At 41.8% G+C, this 12,762-nt stretch overlaps 1 protein-coding gene across 6 annotated transcripts in view; it reads right to left on the bottom strand.

The window, feature by feature from the left end:
• Gpatch2 (G-patch domain containing 2) overlaps positions 1 to 12,727 on the bottom strand; it is a 130,445-nt gene extending 117,718 nt beyond the window's left edge. For 3 of the 6 annotated variants that reach the window (XR_007830802.1, XM_051148103.1, XM_051148102.1), the window contains exons 1-2: positions 12,312 to 12,553; positions 4,440 to 5,156 (exon numbers count right to left, since the gene is read on the bottom strand). Coding sequence is in view for 5 of the 6 variants with exons in the window: in XM_051148103.1 (XP_051004060.1) it covers positions 4,440 to 5,140 (701 nt within the window). In the remaining variant the exon portion in view is untranslated. Of the gene's footprint in view, positions 1 to 4,439; positions 5,157 to 12,311 lie in introns of all 6 variants that reach the window. The other 3 variants (XM_051148104.1, XM_051148105.1, XM_051148101.1) reach the window with 2 other exon arrangements.
• Between the last annotated feature and the right edge of the window lie 35 nt (positions 12,728 to 12,762).

Genomic DNA, 12,762 nt, shown 5'->3' with positions numbered 1-12,762 from the left:
TCAAATCACACTGCAAATATCCCAGTTCCATTAACTACAGAACATATTATTTTTGGTACATAAAAACCTCAGGAATCGAATGGCACCTGGGCAAGAAGCCAGACTGACTGTAAGAAGGTGCTGACGCAGGGTGCATTCTGTTATCTGTGTTCATCAAAATGCTCACTGGTGCTTCATGCGATTCCGCTTGAGCCTGAAACACTGGTGCTCACTACGACAGGAAGGTCTCAAGCAGAAACAGGCTGAGATTTTCTTCAGCACAGAAACACAAGGGCCTGGCTGAAATGACTTCCATCACCACATCTGTAAATATTCTAAACAGGCTGCTCTCGACAATTCTCAAGGAGTTTACAATGGTGCCTCTCTATTAGTGCAAAATCTAGCAGCAACATCTACCAACAAGATGAGGCTTAACCAAAATTAAGAAGCGCTCTCGTGCGGTGGCACATGCCTTAACTCCAAACACTCAGGAGGCAGAGGCAGGTGGATCGCTGTGAGTCGAGGCCAGCGTGGTCTGCAAAATGAGTCCAAGACAGCCAGAGCTACACAGAGAAACCCTATCTCGAAAAACCAAAAAATAAAATTAAATAAATAAATAGAAAATTTGCCTTTAAAAATAGTTTTTGTGTATGTGTATCTGTGTGTGTGTGCGCGAGCGTGTGTGTGTATGCGTGTGTGCATGTACCAAGATATGAAGCTATGCATACGGAGGTCAGAGGACAGCTTACGGGAGCCAGTTCTCTCCTTCCTACCCTGTGAGTTCTGAAAATCAAACACAGGATATCAGGCTTGGTCCAAGCACCTTTACTCTCCAGCCCTGAGTAAAACATATTCTGTTCACTAATATATAAAACAATGTACCTAGCTTATTAAAAATCAGGCACATTAGCCTGCTTTAAAATATTATAAAGATCTTATGATGAAAATCATTGCTAACACCTAAATCCACATATTTGTCTACATACCAAATATCAGCTTTTGTTGCTTTTCAAAAATAAATTATGACAGGTATAAGAATTTGTCAGGAGACACAATTTTTTCAAAAAGCTCTAATTAGGACTTTTTTTTTTCAACTTTCTTCAAATGACTGAAGTTTCCTATACAGCAATATATAATACTGTTTCAAAGGTACAGCAGCCACAGCATCCTATTTACAAAGACAGATGGTCTTGCGTGAAAATGATAACTATCTCAGAAGTTTGACCTCCCTGCTATGTAGGAAGGGTCCAAACTATATTAGTGTTTTTCTGGTTTTCCTTGCAACCCAGTCCTTAAACACACCTCAGGCATAACTCCTTTGCTGAAACCCCAAGAAAAAAAAAATGTATTTACAATTCCAAATCCCTCTGATTCCACAGAGGCATACTCTCTGTACACAGCCCCTGGAAGCCTAATGTAGCACTCTAGAATCACATCCGCCATAGTTTTCAGTCAGACCAGTGCTTACTAAGTACAAGCAAGGTTAGCTTTGATCACAGTGAGGAAAGATTATGCAGCCTGCAAGCAGTGAATCTATTCACTGTTTTTCTGCAGTCAGTCTTCTGAGTTCAGATCTACAATCCTCTAATTTAGTCTACATAGAGCCAGGTTCACCTTTTCTCAATGTAACTGGTTAACTACAAGTTTAAACATGATACTCTCAAATAGAAGAAAGCCATTTTAAATAAAAGTAACAGTAATTCTAACAAGATACCAACTTAAAAATACATGCGTATTCATTAACTGTGGTAGAGGTACCATTGTAATATAAAATATTAATAGTAGAAGGTAAAATAGACTTGGAGCATGGGAACGTGAAAAGCATGACCTGTGTAAACTGTCTTTGTAAACTTAAATTACCTTTAAAAAGCTCATAAAACATATTCTTCCATACATACCCCACCTAGGATGACAGCTTTTGACTATAAACTATAAAGATTAATATATACTTGCAGAATTAATTTAATCTCAGGGTTTTCCATGGGTGAGGTTCCTCATAAAGTCTTTGCATTCCTATGCCTGGCACTTTGCTTATGCCCTTCCTCCCAGAAGCATGGCTACCTATGTCCACAACATGACGATGTATCTCAGGATGTGCAGAAATCTAGACCCTGCAGGAGAGTCTTCAATGATCCTTGCTCTGTACATAATTCTATTCTGTTACTGATACCTGGCCAGCGGCCACAGGAACTTAACCAGAAAGGCTTTTCATTTCCAGTAGCCAGTGGCCATGACAACTCATCTGCAAGGATGCAGTTTCTCTTCTCCTTTTTGGAGGTCTTTTAACTCTTGCTCCGATGAGAATAGAGCCCATGAGTAATGAGTAATGTATATACACATTAATGTTAGTTCGTCCTTTCTTCCTTTTGGTTCTTTTTTTTTTTTTCTGTGAATAAAAACCAGGCATCATCAGAGGGCACCACCTTCCAAGTGCTACTTCTCACTGCTTTCTACTCTAAGGAGAGCTCTTTGGCGCCCCCAGTACTCTTCCTCCTCCCAGCACAGGCACCATCCACCCCTCCACTGTGTGGACTGAGGACGCTACTGCCCAGATTACAAAGCACTGTGTCCTCACTGCCAAACACTCCCATTTTCTAGATGGTGAAATTTCCAACTACCAAAGCATGCAGGCCTCAAGAAATGTGGCTGCTGGAGCCTCAGATCCTCTTTATATCCTTGAGGCAATAAGCTACAGACACTTCACTCTGCCCTGACCTGACAACCATGCCACTTCTTTCCTGATTCTTTGTCCCTCTCTTTTCTGAAACGCAGCTCCTGTGAGAAGCCTTCACATATGAGAGCATTCCATTCTCAGTATCTGCACATGTGTCTAGTCCAACCTACGAGCATGTTAGAGTCTGTGTTATCAGTCTCTGAGCCATCACTGCACAGTGCAGTAGTTAATCAAATGTTTGTCACGTGCACACAAGCATGTGCATGTACCTGTACACACACACACATACACACACACACACCCCACAGTTTTCTTAACTATAAATCAAATTCAAGAAAATATAAACCTTTTTAAAATGAAAGTAGAAGATGCCTTAACCATGTAGCAATCATTCCCCAGAAGAAATTGCACTGAGCCCTTAAGTGGCAGAAAACTGATATAAAGAAAAGCTTAAAACTCAGCGGAACTATAGTTGCTTTATTTGATTTAAAAGGCTGTATTTAAGCTATGCGCCTGAGGTGTGAGTAACTGGGAACCTGACATACTTGCAGACACTAATTATCTGTTGAACAATGAAGAGAAATAAACGAGAGGATTTTGCCTCCGTGTGGTTCCAGGGTGGAAAAAGCAAAACATAAATCAATAAAAAGAAGGCTTAGAAAATCCCAAACCAACCAGAAAAGCAGGTGATCTGTGAACAGTCCAGAGCTCAGTCTGCTGCACCACTGCCAACTCTCCCAGCAAGAGCACCAGAGCTCACTGCTTTTGGCTGAGTCACAATGACTCAGTACTACCATACAATCAACTCTGTTCCAAACAAAATTAGTAACTTTCTTGAAAGAAATAAACTTTGAAAACCTTCTTCTAAAACTCCTTTACTTTTTAAGGAAAAACTATGTGAGTAATAAACTAATAAAAATATCATTCTGTTAAGTCTAACCAGGTTCTCATCATGACTGTAGTCACACACACACACACACACACACACACACACACAAACACACTCACACAGCTCAAGTCTATAATCACCCAGGTTAAATGAGGCTACAAATTAAACCGCAGATCCTTTCCCAGCACCCTTTTCCTGTGCCTTCAGGACATGTGCTGCGCACGCAGCAGCACTGGCTGCCCTTACAAGCCGCAGCAGCTACATAAACAGCAAGGCTCACTCCCTTCTAACGTTCAAGGACCATGTGACAATCACAACAGAGGTGGCCTACTTCCTGTGATGGACAAACAGTCCTGCTTACACAGAAATGTTACCATCTCCATCTTCCTAAGGAAGAAATCAGCTGCTTTCACACTATAATAAATCAGGTCTTTCTATTTCATAGGTGATGAGAATTCCCTGGCAAGCTACAGATCAACACACTAAGTGCCACACGTCATAGGGTATGAACTCTGGACATCAGGAATCAGAATAAGAAATATGTACCCAAAAATGCTCCAAAGGCCAAAGCTCCATAATTACACAAACAATGAGACATCCTAAAGCGCTGGCATCCAAACACATATTCTTTCTGAAAGAAAAACATTTTTTGCTCTTTGTAGCTGAAAAACAAGACAATTATAACACAGCCAACAGTTTGCATAAATCAAATAAGCAATTTTGCCTTGTGTGAAAAGGCTGTAAATTATAAAGAAATACTAACCTAGTTACAAAGTAATATCGCTATCATTGTGGCAATTTATAATTATCTTAAAACAAAATTAATTAAAATATAAAACACATTCAGCCCCAAGCATGCACACAAACAAGCTCATCAGCAGAAGACAGAAAAGTCACCTTTCACTCATGAGCTCATCTGAGACTTTCTGTTCTTCGTGCTCCATTTTGTCTTTATTGGTCTGGCTCATTTCTTCACTTTCCAAAGCTCCTCCTTCCTCTTGGGTTTTTGGTCCTTGTCTGATGACTTTCAACTTCCTTTTCTTAACTTTGTTCCGGGTAAACTCTGAGTACTGGTTAGCTCTGTCACTGTCCATGTCCTGATCTCTACAGCCTTCAGGCAGCTGGCTCAGTGTCCTCCTGTTGGCGATGTCCTGGGGGAGACCCACAGCCATGCGCTTTACCTTCCTCCTGCGGCGGAGGGCTCTGTGCCCAAGGCTGTCCACGGCAAAGTCAGGCTCATGCCACAGCAGTCTTTTGCCTCGGACACTGTTATTCAGGTTTGAAGATGGCCTACGCTTCGCCACTAACATTTGGTCGTCAGAGTCACTGTGGTCTTTCTTACTAGTGCTATGATTCTCTCTGTAGTCCTTACTCGGCTCTTCCAAACTAGAATCAGAGCCTTCACTTAGGCAGTGGCCAGTCTCCCATGGGTGATGAACATTGTAGGATCTCCGCTTCCTCCCTCTCCTTTTCCTGGCCTGGCGTTTCAGAGGGCAAGAGAGATTTCGAGAGTGCTCCCCTGTTTCAGCAAAGCCTCCTCGGGCTTGCTCAGAGCTCTCTTCCAGTGCAGAGACGAGATCGTGAACAAGCTCTTCCATTGTCCGACTGAAATGCCTGTAGGTTTCAGAGAACAAGAAATAAAGTCAGTCAGTAGTAACCTAGTTCTCCACACTAGCAATTCACTCTAAATATGGCTGTAGTTCATATTCTTAGCCAAATGTCTGAAAGGAATATAACTGCACTATTCAAAGTATGACAGCTTCTACCTGATTGCTTAACACATTTCTCATCTAAGTATTTTTTTTACTTATACGGGAATGGCTGGGTGTGAAGGTACCCACCTGTCTATAATGCTAGCTAGCATTCCGGAAGCTGAGACAGAAGTATTAAGTTTAAGTTTGAGGTCAGTCTGGCATACGAAGCAGACTATCTCAAAAGATAAATTCCTAGCACCAGAATCACTTCAAAACAAGTTACATACAGTACAGTTGGGGGTGATGGTCAGGGACTCAGTGGGTTTGGGTCTTGCTGCAAATGTAAAAGATGGACATGGGGGTGCATACCTACAACCCCAGCCCTTGAGTAGAGACAGGAGGATCCTGTAAGCTCACTGGTGAGCTCCACATTCAGTGACAGTGTCTCAAAAATGGTATGGTAGAGAAATCATTGAAGAAGACCTTCAGATGTCAACCTCTGGCATCTACATGTAACCATATAGGTGAACACATCCAACACGCACACATACAAACACACATACACGGGATCCCAGTATTTTACATGGTTATTATGTAATAATGGAAAACATTTTTCTACATAAATGGCTGCTCCCCTGTCCACACCTACCCCTTTCCTAAAATCAATTACCCTTCCCGGCCCACTAATTCCTAGGTGAAGGAGGCCTAGCACCTTCTACTTCCCCTACACTTTACCTCAGCACTGCCACAATATCAGAGGTAGACAGACAGGTTATTTCCAAAGTGTGTATCAGATATAAAAAGAAAGCTTTACCACACAGTGGGCATACCTTTAGGCCACTAAACGCTCCTAAGCAAGGGATGTAGAAACTGTGGTCAGTTCCTCCCTGGCACCTCAGTGGTCTGAAGGGCTGTCACTAACACATTCTGAAGCAATCTGCTAAGTCTTTTTGATCAGCAAGCATCAGCAACTGTGTTATTTTGGAGCTTTAATAAATTATGTAGTTCTTTGCAAATTCAGTTGCCAATGATGTTAAATTACTTGATATGACAATTTTTAAATGTTCTAGGTACTTCAGTTGTATACCTTTCTTGGCCCATAATTTCTCAAAATAAGTTTGATAGGCACCTTGGGCATCAATGCACTCCCAACAGTTTTCTAGAGGCCAACAAAGCCTGTAGAGTTTATAAGAGGGTTGGGTTACAAATACTTTGGGCTGTGTAGGCCAGACAATTTCTTACTGGTCACCTTCTCATTATAATATAAAAGTAGCCATAAATGAATGAATCCCGTAATGTGGTTCTCTTTCATTTAGGATAAAATCAAGTGGCATCCAAGTAGTTTTCCAACCCTTGGTCTATATAATCACTTTGTGAGTGACAAAAACACTCACAATCTTTATCATCTACATATTTTTGAGCTTTAGCAAGTCCCTTATAATAGTTTATAACTTTTTATTTTCATTTATAAAACCTAAAGACGTACATGGTGATTTAATGGGTTAGTATTTACAATGCTCCACATATCATCTGACAGTTGAGTATTTCCTATCTGTCAATATTTACTAACTAGATTACTTATTTCATTCTAACACAACAACCCTGGGGTGACAAGCAAACCAAGAACAGCAAGAGACCTGTCCCTGGGACCTAAGTGGTAGTTGTGAGTTTCAAGGCCTAGCATCTGACTGGACAGCACCAGTGCTTATCAAGGGCAGCTGAGAACAGGTGCCACACCTCAGAATCCTCTCCCTAGAGTTTGTTTCTATGCTTTAACTGTTAAGACAGGCTTAGTGCACAACAAATGCCTAAGGCCCCAGCTTAGATATGGGATGCACCGTTTCAACAGAAAAAAAAAAAGTCTAGAAAACCTAAATCAAACAAGATGCAGGGTAGTATGGCTGGAGATGAGATGAGGCAGGGACACCACCCTGCAAAGGCTGGCAAACTAAAGTGTGAGCAACGGAATCAACACGTTGTTGCCGCTCACTTACCCTGGCTCGTGTGCACCTTTCACAACCTGAACGTACGCACACAAAATCTTTCTTCCTTCAAAGGCTTCAATATGAAGTGCTGGCTTCAGACTACAGCATAGAGAGACCCACGCTTCTCACCTGAACTGCTTACCAACCAACAGGGGTGATACATCTATTTGATAACCAGATAGGTTATTTATCTATTACTTATGAGTTAAAAATTGTCCGTATGTTTTCTCTTAGTACAACAAAGGACCTGTTTAAATTCAGCTCTGTGAAGAAATGTAATCTGGAAAGCCTATAATCTCCGAATATAATAGCGCATCTTCAAACAAACTTCACTTAAAGACACTCTTATATGCATTAACATTGGGATCCTTTCACTAAAAAGTTCAACACTGGTTCAGTAATAGCTGGCTTTTAGAAGACAAGAACGTTGCTGTCACCGAGTGAACAGATAGCTCAAATTTTCATCCTAGGACATGAAATTAACAAGTAAGTCTTCAAGTAGAATGGCAGTTTATTTTAAAGGCAGTTGTCACGACGCCTGTTTCTCTGTTTCCTGTGTAGCACCCAGGACCTCATCTGAGATCCCTCTTCAACTAGGTCACAGGCTCACACTGCCACACCTGGGTTAGCCTCTGCTCTTAGCGTCAGAGTAAGCTAATGCACCCACTTAGTCCACTGGAATGACACCCGTCAACTCTTTTTTTTTTTTTTTAATGTCTCATTTATCTTCATTTTATGTATTAGTATTTTGCTTACATGTATCTCTGTGCACTTCAGTGTATAAGAAGGAGTTATTAGAGATTCCCCCAGGACTGGAGTTACAAATGGTTGTGAGCTGTGAGTGTGTGGGCATCAAACCCGTGTCTTCTGAAAGAGTGAGCAGTGCTCTTAACTGCTGAGCCATGTCTCCAGCCCCTGATCAACTACTTTTTATTGGAAAAGGATTTCTATAACTACTAAGGTTTAGTAAATTATAAACAACATGACTACAAATGAAAGCAATTTCCTTAATATACTCAATTGCTATTGTTTCTATAAAGAAAATAAACTCTTTAAACTGGAAGAATTCAGTGAATTCTATGGTAAGTTAGAATCTACATTAGAAGATTCTTTCAAAACTTCAGAAACACAGAAAAATACAATTAATATAATTTCAATCCAATCCCTGTGGATGAACCAAAATATTAGTCAATAAATATCATATTCTCTGACTACAATAATCCAGGTAAAAAGGCATCAACTGGTCAGAGAAATGAACTCGTAAGGTCCATGTCGCCAACAGCTCTTGGGCCTCCTTTGTTTGGGCCGGTGTACTAAAGCATCATTAGATCACTGTACTAAAACACTCTGTCCTGAATATATTTATTTTCTTGCACAAGACCTTGCCTTATGGAAGAGAAACAAGAAAATTAAGACTTTTCTTACAAAGATAGGCTTACCAAACAGCCAGTTTTAATCTGAATTCATATAAACTCAGTGACTATACTGCTTAGCTTGGTGTTTTTATTCATATGTGAAGTCTCTGCATTTGAACCTCATGTACAAATGCAGTCTTGGGAAACAGCACTGGGTATAATGCCGAGAGCATCAGCTCCGGGAAGGTCTTGTAGCCCTGCTCGAGCTAGGCATGGCATCAAGGAAGTGAGAGTCTGTCGGGCAGCACTGGGCTGTTCCATGATCTCGTGAGCCAGTTTTTTTCTAAACGCCGAGCCTCAAATCAGGTTCGCGTCAATGTGCCTGTGAGGTGCTATTAATGCGCCGCCATCTTGGAGTCCCTTACCACCATTTCCGAAAAGATGTCCCTCAAGAATGCATGCCCGACAGGAACAAAACATGCCATGAAGCAGCGTTCCTCTCCCCAAAGATTGACGTTTTATGAAAAACCAGAAAGCTGTCTTATCCTACCTTCCTACTCGTATCCTCCCAGAAGGACTGAAAGTTGACTGATAACCCAGAACACCACCTCCTCCTGTCCCTCTGATAGGAAGCATAAGCCAGGCTAGTCTTCAACTCCTGCTCCTCCTTCCTCTTCTCCTAAGGGCACTGGAATTATAGGTGTGAACTACCATTCCTGCATCTGATGTGCCAGCTGAGGACATGGACAAGGAGGAAGAAGAAAGAAAGCCCAGAAAACAGACGCCCCTAACTCAGTTAATTATTCTGTTACTGACTAATGCTTTTGGTGCCTCTATTTCCAGCAACTACTCTTCCTAAGAGGCAGGCAGAGATAATTTTTTCAGGAATTTTTGTTTGTTTGTTTATTTGTTTTGTTCTGGATACTGGTAAAAATACCAGTGTAACAAGAGAGTGTTTAAAAGTATATCTGGGTTCCCCAAACCACCGCAACAAAGAAACGGATCTTGTCCAGCCATTTATTAAGAGACTATGTCTGGGGAGGGAGGGATGGCTCTGCAGCAGTTAAGAATCCATACTAATCTTCCAGAAGACCCAAGTTTGGTGTCCAGCACTCAGGTAGCACAGCTCACAACCACCTAAATATCCAGCTTCGGGGAGCTGGGGGGAGGGGCATCCTATAACCTCTTCTGACCTTGGCATGTACATGGGTACATGACAAACTCGATGTCTAAAACAAAAAGAAATACTCTCCTGATGGCTTGGTGTAGTGGATCTCACCTGGAATCTCAGCACTTAAGGAGGCAGAGGCAGAGGCAGAATTCTCGTAAATGGTGAGGCTACCCTGGGCTACACAGCTGACACCCTGTCTTCAAAGCATCTGAGTCCTGCTTCAAAAAACAGATATGAATAATAAGAATCGAATCTCTCTTCCCTACTTAAGAATCATAATGTTCTCTAAGAACCAGGAGAATCCATTCCCCCAAATGTGTTAAAGTTCCACTGACTGCATTCAGTTGCAGGGTCTGCTGGAAGCCACAGCTCTGTCACTTTGTCACCAGAGACATCTGAGAAAACTAATTCCTTTCCTGTTTACCCTAGAAAAAAAAAAATTGAGAACTTAAACAGCTGACCTTTAAGTTAAAAAAAATAAAAATAAAAATTTAAAAAGCAAAGTCTAATTCTACTTTTCAACTAGTGATTTAATAACTCACCTATCAAACTTGGAGACAATTTTCTTTTTCTGTGACCTCATTTAATAACAGACTGCAGAGTCACCCAAACTTTTCAAACTGCCTCTAATCACTTCCAACAAGTCAGTTACTCATTTTTTTAAATGCCTAAACGAAATGCAGTCAGAATCTAAGTCTAACAAGACAAAAAAATTGAATTTGAAAAGTAATTCATTCTGTCAACAAGCTTTGTTTGGTAGGGTAAGAAATGTCTTGATTCTAGCTTATACATGGTAATGTTACAGTGTGTTTACTTGATATATACCCTGAATTCCTAGATTAAGAATATGAAAACAGCTAAGAATTAAATGTAAGTACCTACCCTACTGCTTGCCACAGAGCCAGATGATAGGGACATGTAGAATATACAAACCAGAGGCTGACTTGGTGAATGTGACCTTATTATAATCTTCACAGAATAATGATTTTAACTCTTCTGCTATATGAACAAGACAAACACTCTTAACGGTTTACATAAAGGTAAAATGGGGGCAACTTATTAAAGTTAGTTTAAAGGTTTCCAGCTTGACGCAGAAAGAATGGTAAGAAGCTATCCCACAATTATTTGCTCCAAATCATCCTGTCTATTGCTTTAATCTCTATCTGAAGGAGTATGTTCAATCAAGCCAAGCTAACAGTTTAGGGAACTAAGTTCAAGACCCGGAGCCAAAAAAAAAACCCAGCTACTCAAAACAAGCAGTTTTTACTATATTGTTTCCTAGATGTAAAGAAAACCAAGATACCAAATAAGAATGAAATTGAAGAAGCAAAGGTTCAGAATCCATTTTAATGGCGTTTTATTGTTGTTAAAACAAAGCCACAAAACACAGTTGAAAAAAACAGACTAGCTCAGAAATTACACGTTGCTTTACAAATCGGGGCATGTATTTTCTGATTCATATATGCCTATAGACACAATAGGGTGGTGGAGAATTTTAAGAACACTAGAATCATACTGCTAATCAATCTCTTGTTGTCACCTTATCTAAGATGTAAAGAATGTATGGAGCTTATCTCAAAGGATTTACATGAGATGACATACACAGATAGAGCAGACACCAATTAACTACTTAGTGGTAGCAACACCAGTAGCCAGGAATTTCACTACTTGGGTAAAACAATCATGCAAGACAATTTAATGAATGAAACAAAAACTGCATCAAGAAACAGCAAAGCCTGGGCAAGGCGGCGTGCACCTGTAATTCCAGTACTGAGGAGGTTGAGGCAGGAGGACAACCAGATGGTACACTGTGAAAAGTACATTTTAGAGGAAACACCCGGATGTTGGGAAGTCTATCTTGTTTTGTGTGGTGGTTCCTCCCTCGTGTACAACTGCCAAAACTAATGAAAACTTACGCCACTAAGAACTGTGCCTCTATTAAAAACGGCTCGCTTAAAAAACATTCTCCTCCTCCCCGTTTTTTTAACTGAAAATTAAAAGTCACAGGAAAATCGACAATCGTTAAGAAATGCTCTGTAGCGAAGAGCCAAACGAAGCGTCTGGCGTAAAATGTCCTTTCAACTTTTCCGATGTAGGAGATACAAAAGAATCAAGCATCACACACCCCATCGGCATGGATTTCAAAAATCGCACTTCTTGACTTACTGGTCAATTTTTTATGTTTCACGATTGTCGGCAATATATCTACTTTCCTGTTTCACTATGTTTGTCTAAAGGGAAGAGCTTTGGAAGAAACGGGGGTGGAGATGGGGCAAAGAGGGTTTTTCAACCATAAAATCCAAAACCTAGCTACTATCGCTGGCACTCACGGGCACAGGGAACCGGCCTCTTAAATTCTCTGTGCCTGAGGTAGTCTCACATCACAGGGAAGTCATAAGGGACAAGTGTGATTTGCGAAAGCCGTTTGAAAACTTGCAGCAGTAGGTCATGACACACTAAAGACACATTCCACCCCATGCTTAACACTGTGGGACATGAGCCATCTCGCGTGAACTAGGACAGAACCTCCTAGGTGGTGGGAAACTTCTAGGTTTTACACAAACCGAGCTGCGCAGGGAGTGTGAGAACCTGACGTCTCTTCCACTCAGAAACTTCCTGGATGGATTTCTGTAATCCCATCAGCCGTGGAATCTGGTACATTGGGATCAGTTTAGCAGGGGCGACGGGAACGAGGCCTGAAGGAACTTAGTACTCGGCTGTCCCTGATCCCGGAGCCCCGCGGGGCTGCCCGCCAGCGCGCCCGCCCCGTCCTCAGCGGCCCGCCGGTCTCACCAGCTCTTCCCAGCGGCGGCGACGGCGGCGGCGGCGGCGGCTCCGATCGCTGGGCGCCCGGCGGCCCCGAACATCAACGACACCCGGGAGCGCGGCCTCGAGGCTCAGGCCCGAGGACCGACTCCAACTCCCGCAGCCCCGGCCACTTGCACACAGCACTTCAGCATTTTGAGGGGTACTTCCGGAAGCTGGCTGGAGGCGGAAACCGGAAGCCGGAAGCGA

This window comes from Acomys russatus, chromosome 6 (genome assembly GCF_903995435.1).
Source record: "Acomys russatus chromosome 6, mAcoRus1.1, whole genome shotgun sequence".
Classification (NCBI taxonomy): domain Eukaryota; kingdom Metazoa; phylum Chordata; class Mammalia; order Rodentia; family Muridae; genus Acomys; species Acomys russatus.
Note: the sequence above shows the minus strand (reverse complement) of the source record. Positions and strands in the feature narration are given on the sequence as shown.